General features: G+C 38.9%; 1 protein-coding gene across 4 annotated transcripts; it reads left to right on the top strand.

Moving 5' to 3' along the window:
- Positions 1-242: 242 nt before the first annotated feature.
- Positions 243-5,847, top strand: LOC113113193 (protein scribble homolog). 4 transcript variants are annotated; one of them, XM_026279363.1, is made up of 9 exons: positions 243-323; positions 1,058-1,240; positions 1,569-1,803; positions 2,544-2,633; positions 2,852-2,929; positions 3,904-4,197; positions 4,440-4,526; positions 4,702-4,880; positions 5,322-5,847. In XM_026279363.1, exons 2-8 carry the CDS (start codon positions 1,182-1,184, stop codon positions 4,852-4,854), a joined length of 996 nt encoding a protein of 331 aa, XP_026135148.1. In that variant the 5' UTR covers positions 243-323; positions 1,058-1,181; the 3' UTR covers positions 4,855-4,880; positions 5,322-5,847. The 4 variants fall into 4 exon arrangements, with proteins under 4 accessions (XP_026135148.1, XP_026135152.1, XP_026135150.1 ...); XM_026279367.1 differs by having other exon boundaries at positions 1,564-1,803; positions 5,322-5,841; XM_026279365.1 differs by lacking the exon at positions 243-323 and adding an exon at positions 365-426.
- Positions 5,848-12,057: the final 6,210 nt, after the last annotated feature.

The following is a 12,057-nucleotide window of genomic DNA, read 5'->3' as shown; positions in this document are numbered from 1 at the left end:
TTATAAGGCCATTCAGAAATGCTGTGCCATGTAGAAAAACAGGTATTCTAGTTGCATGCTATTAATCAGAAATTTCACAAATCCTTGCAGGTCTGTTTGAGTGCTCAGACATTGTGCTTGTCATGTTTCTTCATCCACTTAATTAGTGAAACAGCTGCAGTCTCAATAGAGCTTAATTGGCAAGTAATCATGGAGATTGAGTGCTTTCTGGTCGCTAAGGTAACCTAATCAGGGATGTTTCTTAGAAAGGAAATTAAATTAATCAGAAGGCCCCTTGAGGCTGGACATCATGGTGATTTTATCAGAGGAAGGGGTGTTATAAGGTGAAGGCAATATGATAAAAGACACCAAATTTAATTAGTTTATTTATGAATGATAATAATAAAAAATATATTCAAAAGCAGAGGGTCTCAGGAGGGTCTGTAGGTGATACACTCTAAACTGAATTACCATTATTATCTACTCGACCAAAGTAGGCTATCTATCTATCTATCTATCTATCTATCTATCTATCTATCTATCTATCTATCTATCTATCTATCTATCTATCTATCTATCTATCTATCTATCTATCTATCTATCTATCAAAATTAACAACAGGCTCAAACATGCCAGCATGGTTTCATGGTTTTTATGAGGTCTAATTGGATCAGCAAATGTTTAGCAATGAGCTTACAACTACTGGCAATGTGATGAAATTTATTAGAAGCATGTTAGCAAAATGCTAAAACATTCTAGCATGGCTTCTCTGTGATTTTATGTGGTCTAATCTGGGTCTGAAAAGGTTTATTGATGTCAGTTTCATCTGAATTTCTGTCATACTGTCATGCCAGACATAGTCAAGCCAAGTTTGTCCTCAAACTTTACTCATCTAGTTGAACATTGGTGTCTTTTATCATCTTACTGGTGCTATTGTTTCTATAAACTCCATTAGTTTTAGCCTTTTAATGAGATGTGTGCACTCCAGTTTCAATCTTACAGTTTGTGTAAAGGTGAAATTTTTAACAAGCAAACAGCTCAGAGTATTTCATCACTTCTGTTCCTGTGTCATCTATAGGGAAACAGAGCTCCTAAAACCTCTGTGGATAACAGCAGGCACGGCTGGCCCTTTCCCGGTCTGCGCTGGGTCACAGGAAAGGACCGTCTGTCAAGACTCAACTTGATTCCTCTCACTGGTGGACATGGACACAGTTCCAGCCCGGAGAAAGACGCAGAGGAGATGGAAGAGCCGTCTGATGATGTAAGACCAGCATGTTCATGTTTGTTTCAAAGCTGAAAATGTTATCATTATTTACTCATCTTCATGCCATTATGCAGTTATTTTCCCTGTGGAAATATATTCCATAATATTTTCCCCCCAAAAATTCATGGGTACAACAGAAAATGGGCTAGACACTCATAATCAAGCACTGTGGTGGTACCTTGGTACAGCCGTCTTAAAGGAATACCATGGTACTTTGATCTATATTATGATACTGAGTGAATACCATATGCTTTTACAGTGATATTTACAAAGCATCAACGAAAAATACCATCTTAAATTAAAACTCTTTTCTCCATCAGTACAGCTTAGGTCATTTCTCAGAGTTGGAGGCAGCGGGCTGCCGATCTAATCTTCAGTGGGGACAAAACGGCCTAGATAAGAAGCTTCAAAGATACAGAACTCAGCGCCTGGGGACCCATCTCCACCGGGACATGACCCACCACCCAGAGTACTACACTAGTTCAGAGAGGCTCAGCCATCCGACTGAGTCCAAACGGCCCTGTTCCCACAAATCAGCCATTTCACACGTGCCATTAAGAGTAAGGATACAGACAGCTAATAAGTCCCAAGTTAGCAACAGACATCTCTATTCTATAACAATGGGAAAAGCCCTAAATAAAAATAACTGTAATTTCTTCTACAATACAGTACAAAATAAATGTATAAATATAGCACAATTAAAAAAAAAAAAAAAAAAAAAATATATATATATATATATATATATATATATATATATATATATATATATATATATATATATATATATATATATATATATATATATATATATCATCTGCATGATGAAAACAATGAAAAGGACTGAATTATTAGGCTTCTTCTGAACATAACTTCAGAACTTTTTTTTTGTTACAGAGTAACATATTTGATTTGTGTGAATTTATAATTATTAAAAACACATATTATACTCTGGATACTTGACTGAAATGCTTGGCTGCTATGCAACAGTCAAAATGTTAGTACTGTTAGTGATTTAGTCCATTTAGTGGTCTTTGTCTGTGATCTCTTGTAAAAGCAAGCAGAAAGATCAGTTTCAGATTGCAGATAATAAATTTAAGAGAAGCCTGAGGCTCTCGCTAATTAATTAACTTCTAAACTAAACGGAGAGGTTTCAATTAAATAACTTTGTAATTCATATGTCTGATTTACGCTAGACTCTAATTGTATTAGTATAAGGTGGGGTAGGCGATTCTGCCCTAAGTCATTCTGTAGTAATACTGGAGTTTGACTCTTCAGGTGATGGTGTTTTCTGTCCCTCCAGCTACAGATCAAAGTGAACGGACAGAGAGGTGGACTGGGAATTTGTATTGCAGGAGGGAAAGGCTCCTTGCCGTACAAAGAGAATGATGAGGTAGGCCTGATCTTCCTGTAGCTCCACTGCCTGAATCTCATTACACACTATTACTGTCATACCCTGTGGGTCTATTTACAATAAAATATCCACATGGACTGGGATACTAATGTGCATCCAGCCAGCAATTCGACTGATGATATGAGTTTGCCTGATTTCCTCCTCCATAACTAGTAATTTCCTTCTGGGCACTGATTGATTTGTTTTCTTCGTGTCAGGGTATTTTCATCTCCAGAGTGTCTAAAGGCGGACCAGCTGAGAAGGCCGGGTTTCATGTTGGGGACAGAGTGTTGGAGGTAAAATCAGGGAGCATACTATACAAATACTGTTTAACAATACATTTATTTAATTGGGAAGCATGGTAACGACTGGGAATACTTGCCTTCAAAGATACAATTGATAACTGGGTTGCACTTTATTTTACAGTACGTGTAAAATACACATGAATTTGAGCATTCTACTATATATGCTTTTCTCCTGCAGCGTGAACTTATCAGAATAGTTATAGTTGTTTCTCTGATGGCCATTGGAGGGCATCATCACACAGATGCTGATGAAAAGTTTGTTGTGACCCCATGAGCTTTAAACCAAGGGGGAAAGTAATTGGACATGCAAGTAACATCTAAAATTGTATTGTCATTGCATTAGTTAAAATATTGAAGCATGTTGTAGAAAGATAGCACACATACATTTTTCAAACAAAATATTTTACAAAAAGACAATTGTTACATGTCAGTTTGTGGCATGTATTTTCTGTTATCCTAAGTTTATATGCAACGACAGCTAGAAGTCATAAGCCATTCATAGGTTTATTTCCCTTGTCTTGATGTGTCTCTGTGGTGCTTTCAACACACAATCCCAAACCTGAGCTGTAACGTCAAATGCAGCAGACAAGGGAGTAGAAAATGGACATTCATGCTGTTTAGGGCTCTCTAAAAATGGTATAACATCTAAAATTAAAAGGATCATACAATTTTTATTTATTTATACATGTATGTTGTTGTAAAAAGGACAGACCAGACAGATCAGCAAAACCTTGATTTACCAAGACTTCTCTACAGATGCCAGATGGAGCAATCTATGCAAAACCTGTTTGAAAACAGTTATTTTCTGTGCAATTTTCTGTGATAACGACAGCTTTCCTCTTCAAGATCATTTCCTCATCTAATTGCTCAGCATTTTCTCTTTCCTTAGCTTTTGTGGTCTTCCTGTCACCTCTCTCTCTTTCCTTTAAAACTCTGCAGCCCCTTTTTTTCATTTGTATCACCAGGTCAATGGTCAAGACATGCAGGAGGTCAGCCACCATGAGGCTGTCAGCGTCTTGAGGAATGCTGGGAGCTGCATAAAAATGAAAGTGCTGCGGGAGAGATGCTTGCCCGTGGAGCCGTGGATCCACGAGAGCTTTGACACCATGGAGACAGCAGACCTCCAGGTCAGCCAGGAGTGGGATGTCACCATGAGCAATAACAGATCAAGTGGCCCACAATCCTCCACTGATCCCACAATGGACTGCAGCCCACTGGCCATCAGGACGGAAGCTACAGTCTGCAATGGACATGGACTGGTAGGCTCAAAGTCAAGCGTGCAAAGATTATAAAAATAGATAGAGATATAAAGAGAGAGAGAGATCTTGGTGGTACTATTATATGCCACAAGAGTAAAAGTAATCAAATAATTAGAAATGTCTTTACAATTAGTTATGCCCACTGTAATGGATTTTATTTTTAACAAATTATTAAAATCAATTCAAACATGATCCTTATTTTTCAGTTTCTCTCTTAATATTTTTTATGTTATTTTTGTTAGAATGATCAGGTACAGGATTTACAGCTAACGAAAGACACAGCGAGCTTCAAAAATACTGCCCAACAGGTTGTGAAAAATACCATGGCGGTAGGTGTGGAAGACAGAATCTGTTTCTGTGCCCTATTGTGTGGATGTGTGTGTTTTAACAATTAAATCTCAGGAATGCTTTTTATCATTGTTCTCAAAAAAATTAGGAAACTGAAATTGAAACATAAACAATTTATATATACGGAGACTTATTTTCAATGTGACCCTTTGACAGATTCCTCGGATTATTCTGACTCACCCCTCTACCGATGAAGAGGTGGAGCCCCTGACGCAGGGCTTAGATGATGGAGATTTTGATTCAGACTTCAGCGAATCAGACGGTCACATCTACTCGGACTGTCTGAACAGCACTTTCTATCCTCTGTGAAAGACAGAGCAGCACACCAGCTTCAGGTTCTTCATCTCTTTTCATGCTATTCATTTAGTTTGTCACTTTTTTTTTTTTTTTTTTTCCAAGATAATTATACTTCATTAAGAGCTTGTTTATTAGCATGAGCATGTACAGGATGTGGCTTTATTCATCCGCAGGTGTTAACATGCTAAATAGATCTCAGATTTGCATGGATGCGCTAGCAGTAGACTACATAATTGATCAGGATATGCACTGAGGTGTTATTCATTATATTTACACAACACAAATAGTCACTGTCACCTGAGAATTAAAAACCGAGATGAGCAGTCGAACTGTAGATTCCTATCAGGTAGCTGCCAGACTCCAGTCAATTTTGCAGGTACTTTTTTTTTGTGCATTACAACGATAACAAATGTTTTTGTTTTTTTTTCTTCAGAAAATAAGTTCTTGGTTTAATACCCTCTCTCTCTTTGTGAATTCAGATGTGCCTGCGTCCTCTGGTTAAGTGAAATTGTTCTGGCTGTGGTCCACAATCACTGGAGCAGAAAATGAGTGACATGGGATCGATACTTCAAGCAAAATCCACAGTCCCATGATGCTTGCATCCCTAAGAAAAAATGTACTGTTTAGTACACCAATGTATGAAACAGATACAGAGAAAGTGGAAAGTAAATAGATAATATTTTTCTAAAATGTTGCTTCTTACTTACAAACCTTACTTGCGTTGTGAATGCTTTTAAATGTTTTTACTTGCATCGTTTATCAGTTGCCAAAAGTGATATAAACGTAAAAAGTTTTGCTGGTGAGGTGTGTATTTGTATGAATAATATCTCTGAAGTGTAGTGATGTTGTGAATATTTTGTCGTGGATATCTGACCCAGCAGCACAGGAGACACCTGAACCACTGTGAAGGTAAGGGAAGGTTCTGTGATGGTAAATTTAACAGATACTGACATCAAGTGAGTGGTTAATTTGTATCCTTGTTTAAAGCTAAAAGAAAGAATAAGACCTAAAATCCTATTTACAGTCCATGAATACAGGGGGACACTCATTAATGGATCTTTTCTGAAACAGCAAGTGACAGATGCAGTAAGTGAGGGTTTAAAACAAACCAAAAAAGGGAGGCGGTGCTTTTATTAACAGTTTTTTTTTTTTTGTCCTTTTCTTAGTAATATTCAACAATACTATTTTATACTCTTGTAAAGGTGATCCCCACTATGATTCCTATATTTTTTTCATGAAATAATAATTATAATAATTATTGTTATTATTAATTATTATTATAATTATAATATATTTATATCAGCTAGTTCAGTGGTTCCCAAATTCCAGTCCTTGCGCCACTTGCTCTGCACATTTGGTATGTTTCTCTTTGTATGTTTGTTCTATTCAAACATAAGTGCCCTGCGAAGTCGACATCACAGGATATTCCGACATGATTCCAGTTCGAAGTGAATGTATATGTTCCATTCAGTGCATTGAAGTGTGAGAGATGTAAATTTAAATTGTATTTTTTTTTACAGAGATATATGATCTCAGACTTGTCCGTGTAGGAACACGTTGCGCAGCACAAATCAGTGAATGAATGTTCCAAAGTAAAGTAAACTTCAACAGATTTCCCCTGCTCAGTGAGTAGGGAGCAATAAACACTGTGTAGGGACCATGTCAATCAGAACACAGTTCATGCACAGAGCTCACTTCAAAGAGAGACATACAAAATTTGCAGAGAAGGGGGTTGCGAGGACTGGAATTGAGAATTTTTTAAAAAAAAGTTGTGTCTTCTCAATTGTGTTACTTTCTGCAAAAAATAAATAAAATCTCTATGAAGAATTTAAGTCAGGTTTCAGGCCCCATCCCAGCACAGAAACTGCACTTGTTAAAATTACAAATGACTTCTTGCCTCAGACCAAGGCTGCACCTCATTGCTAGTTTTACTTAGTTCTGCGTTCGACACTATAGATCATGACAAACTCATAGAGCGATTAAAAAACTACACAGGTATTCAAAGGCAGGCTTTAAGAAGGTTTAGATCCTACCTGTCCAATTGCTACCACTTTGTTTATTTAAATGGGGAGTCGTCTCATTTATCACCTGCAAAATATGGAGTTCCACAAGGATCTCTCCTAGGTCTTCTGCTATTTTCAACATGTTGCCACTGCTATGATGATGATACTCAACTATATATCTCAATGAGACCAGATGAAACTTCTAAATTATCTAAGCTAACAGAGTGTGTTAAAAATGTAAAAGATAGCATGATCAATAATTTTCTCCTATTAAATTGGGATAAGACAGCGATATTATTTATTGGACCAAAAAAAAAAAAAACAGTACACAGAATATGTTGGATTACAATTTGCAACTAGACGTATGTACTGTTACTTCCTCTAAAGTAAAAAAAATCTAGGTGTTATATTATACAACAACTTGTATTTTGAAAATCTTCTGTCTTTCGGATGAGACATTAAACCGAGGTCCTGACTCTCTGTGGTCATTAAAAATCCCATGGCACTTCTCATAACAAGTATGAGTGTAACGCCGGTGTCCTGGCCAAATTGCCCCCTTGGCCTTTGTCAATCATAGCCTCCTAATAATCACTTGATTGGCTCTGTCTCTCTCTCCTCTCCACCTGTAGCTGGTGTATGGAGAGCGCACTGGCACCATTGTCCTGTGGCAATGCCATGCAATTCCATTGCATCATCCAAGTGGATGCTGCATACTGGTGGTGGTTGAAGAGAGACCCCCCCACATGATTCTAAAGCGCTTTGGGTATACAACAATTCCCAATAAAGCGCTATACAAATGCATCATTCATTCATTCATTCATAGAAACATTTCTAAGCTACAAAACATGTTATCTGTTTCTGATGCAGAAACGCAAGTTCATGCATTCATGAACTCTGGACTGGACTATTGTAATGCACTGCTAGTTGATTGTCCTGCATCTTCAATAAACAAGTTACAGATAGTCCAAAATGCAGCAGCTAGAGTCCTTACGAGGTAAAGAAAATATGATCATATTACCCCAATTTTAAAGTCTCTGCACTGGCTAGCTATTAAGTTCCATTTCAGTTACGTCCCTTAATGGTTCAGCTCCTGCGTACCTAACTAGTCTTCTACCACGCTACAATCCATCATGCTCCCAAACTCTAGAAAAGCCTTCCTTATAACATTTGGAGTTCAGACACACTCTCTCTGTTTAAATCTATATTAAAGACTCATCTCTTTGGCCAGACATTCAAATAATGCATCTCACAATCTTGGAACACCCATGTCATTATACAGAGTTGTGTCCTGATGTGTCACAAAAACAAGAGCACACACACACACACGCACACACACACACGCACGCGCGCGCGCACACACACACACGCACACACATACAAGCTAATTGTAATGCAAAAATGTATAATACATAGATGTGTTATTCAAATTGTAAAGTATGTGTATACATAATGGTAGTGATTGTTGTGCTGCCCTAAGATACTACTGTTTATAATGAGAAAAAGGTTTAGGCTATTTTAGGGTAAATTGTGACCTGGACATGTTTTCATGAGATTCATTCTGGTGTACCTTCTAATATGAATACATATATTAAAGAGAGATATAGAGAGAGGACACAAAGCATTCAATAGTTTATCTATGCGCTTACACCTACAACTTTCATAGGTCATATGGGTGTGAAGTATTATCTCTTCACTGTCTGTGTGAGTCATGGCTGTGTTTAGGCTGTTGTTAATTTTGTATTTAGCATGCTAATCTTACAGGATGATATGCAGAGGACAGGTCACACTGTGACCACAGGGGAAATAACAGCATTATTTTCCACGCTGTCAATCTGCCGCTCATGAAAACACACACTCTCTCTCCCTCTGGTCTGCAGACATTCTCTCCTCTTGGCTTTGTGCTTAGGTTATGTTATCCCTCTTTACTCAATGCTTTATTCATGTGTTTATCAGTCATATGGGGTGATGATTTTTACAATATAATTATCAACTCTCTGACAGAGCATGTGAGATATATTGATTAATCTTGGTGATTCTCCTCCAGGCTTTAATGACTGGTCTTGTTTAGCACCTTTACATCTGCATTTATGCATTTGGCAGAGGCTTTCATCCAAAGCGACTTAGGCCCTGTTTACACGCATGGTATTAACATTCAGCTCGGGTAACTAATCACAAGTGAACAGCTAAGACAGGTGGACATTTGCGCATGGTGTAATGTGTGTCCCCTGTGATCACTTCTGATTGGATTTTGAGGGAACAGTCTCTGATTTAATAACTAGATCCATCTTACTAAATCAGCTGTGTTACTGGATGTTGATGTAATACATAAACGCAAACTGTTGGCACTCTCTATGGCACTTCTAAAAATATGTTAGAATGTTTATGACTGGTAACTCATGATTTTATTTGATCACCCAGTAAATGTAAAAGTCAGAATTTTCATCAAGTATGTGTGTTTTCCCAAATCTATGACCTTAATGCTGAAGGTCACCATGCATCATGTCCTCATTTTTCCCATCATGTGCTATTTCTGCAATGCATCATGTATTTATTTTTGTCTTATTTTGACCCATGCATCATTTATTTATTTTCTACATTTATTTATTTTCTACAGTAGTTAGATATTATTTGCCGGTACAGATACATTTCAATTCAATGAATATGGATAACAAGTAATTGACTGACAATTCTGGCCAGAAAAAAATAATAATTTGAAGCAATTTGCATTCAAAAGCAAAAAGTCACGACACGTGCTGGTTTCTAAATTATAATGTGAGCAATGTGAATCTTGTGAATTGCAATGTGAATTGCTAAAAGTCAATCTTTTAATGCAATCCCCTAAGCTTGAGAGAATGTATTCTCCTCAACAGTTTAAATTGATTGGATGAAGACCTCTGGCTGAATATAAAAAACATTTTTCAAATACAACCAATGGCCATTCTTGTTCTAAAACAAGTCCTTGAAATCATGCTGAAGTACATTTGTGTGTTATTTGTGGGTTTACATTACATATACCCAAATATATACAGTAGCATTTATATCTAACTGTGCTGCTTGCTTTTTATATGCTACACCTGCCTGCTTGATCAAAGGATAAACTGTCACAACCTCATTTCTCAGTCTATCAAACTGCTTGACGCAAAAAGAAAAATGACCCGTTTGGTTGTCATGACAAAATACCGTCCTCCAAAATTTGATTCGGATATATATAAGGGAACAGAGAAAAAAATCATCACACTGTTCCACTAAGGTGGTCCGTGAAACTCTGATGCGTTGGCGGAATCGCATGACTCTGAGGTTACAGAGCTTTCACCCTCTCTCCGTGAGTGATTTCTCCAGCGTTGAGAGGCTTATGGAGGCGCACTGAGTGATGGACAGTACCAGCTGCGGCTAGAATGCACAACACACCATGCTGTGAAGATTGCGGCAATTCTTTCAGGCTGCCTTTACTGGCGTGGTTAAGAATAATTACAGGAGGTGGACGCTGCAGGTGGACACATACCAGAATAGTAAATAGATGTGTTTGGAAACACTTAAAGATTCATTATTTTGAAGTTGAATGCTAAATAAGCCAGGCAACTGAAGCTCTACCTATGCTTACTGATTAGCCAGGGGTGGTTTGTCATCCCCCCTTCTTTTCACAATTCTGACTCACATGATCTGTCTATGCTTTTTCCTTTTCCAGGCACAGCTTCAGTAAATTCAGAATTTACTGAGGAGAATAGAGTGATAACGTATCACTTACTGACAGCTTTTTTGTTGTTGTTGTTTTTCACCTCCCCGGGTTTCACATTCACTTGAGCACATTCTCTTTACACCCAAATCTGAAAGCAGTATAAACTCATTCACTAGGGAAAATCAATAGAGTTTATAGAAAACAATTGATTTAGAGGCAGTATCTACAATAGAAGATTAATGTCCCAATTCAACACTTGAGTCAGGTATCATTGATCAGCCACAACGGCCGCAAGGTGTTGCCTTTGCCAGTATTGATGAGCGTGTTCAATTAAATAGATGTAAGGTTGTTTAATTAATTCTGTTAGTTAACTATTCTAAAAAGTTAACAAAGCAAAGACAAAGACAAATACACAGAACTGTACTATAGTTTCAAAATTATTTAACTTAATCAAACAATATTACTTCATTTTGGTTGATGGTAACATGTTTAAAAAACATAAAATCTTGTTTATTAGTATGCTCATAATTTGGCACGGCACGAGGAGTAAAACAAATATATTATGAATGAATAAATGTATTCATCCATCCATCCATCCATCATCTTCCGCTTATCCGGGGCCGGGTCGCGGGGGCAACAGTCTAAGCAGAGACGCCCAGACTTCCCTCTCCCTAGCCACTTCCTCCAGCTCTTCCGGGGGGACCCCGAGGCGTTCCCAGGCCAGCCGGGAGACATAGTCCCTCCAGCGTGTCCTAGGTCTTCCCCGGGGCCTCCTCCCGGTGAGACGTGCCTGGAACACCTCCCTGGGAAGGCATCCAGGAGGCATCCGAAATAGATGCCCGAGCCACCTCAGCTGGCTCCTCTCGATGTGGAGGAGCAACGGCTCTACTCTGAGCTCCTCCCGAGTGACCGAGCTTCTCACCCTATCTCTAAGGGAGCGCCCAGCCACCCGACGGAGAAAGCTCATTTCGGCCGCCTGTATCCGGGATCTTGTCCTTTCGGTCATGACCCACAGCTCATGACCATAGGTGAGAGTAGGAACGTAGATTGACCGGTAAATCGAGAGCTTTGCCTTACAGCTCAGCTCCTTCTTCACCACGACAGACCGGTACAGCGACCGCATTACTGCAGAAGCTGCACCGATCCGTCTGTCAATCTCACGTTCCATCCTTCCCTCACTCGTGAACAAGACTCCAAGATACCTGAACTCCTCCACTTGAGGCAGGAACTCTCCACCAACCTGAAGTGGGCAATCCACCCTTTTCCGACTGAGAACCATGGCCTCGGACTTGGAGGTGCTGATTCTCATCCCAGCCGATTCACACTCGGCTGCAAACCGTCCCAATGCACACTGAAGGTCCTGGTCTGAGGATGCCAACACGACAACATCATCCGCAAAAAGCAGCGACGAAATCGTATGGTCCCCAAACCGGACACTCTCCGGCCCTTGGCTGCGCCTAGAAATTCTGTCCATAAAAATTATGAACAGAACCGGTGACAAAGGGCAGCCCTGCCGGAGTCCAACATGCACCGGGA

This window comes from Carassius auratus, chromosome 13, assembly GCF_003368295.1.
Source record: "Carassius auratus strain Wakin chromosome 13, ASM336829v1, whole genome shotgun sequence".
Classification (NCBI taxonomy): domain Eukaryota; kingdom Metazoa; phylum Chordata; class Actinopteri; order Cypriniformes; family Cyprinidae; genus Carassius; species Carassius auratus.
The sequence above is the reverse complement of the archived record's forward strand: the minus strand, read 5'-3'. Positions and strand labels throughout refer to the sequence as shown.

Bases quoted from the DNA above. Each gene is read 5' to 3' on its own strand.
- LOC113113193 (XM_026279363.1), top strand. From the start codon at position 1,182: ATGGACACAGTTCCAGCCCGGAGAAAGACGCAGAGGAGATGGAAGAGC. The intron at 2,634-2,851 runs GTAGGCCTGATC...TCTTCGTGTCAG, and splicing joins CGTACAAAGAGAATGATGAG to GGTATTTTCATCTCCAGAGT. The intron at 2,930-3,903 runs GTAAAATCAGGG...TTGTATCACCAG, and splicing joins TTGGGGACAGAGTGTTGGAG to GTCAATGGTCAAGACATGCA.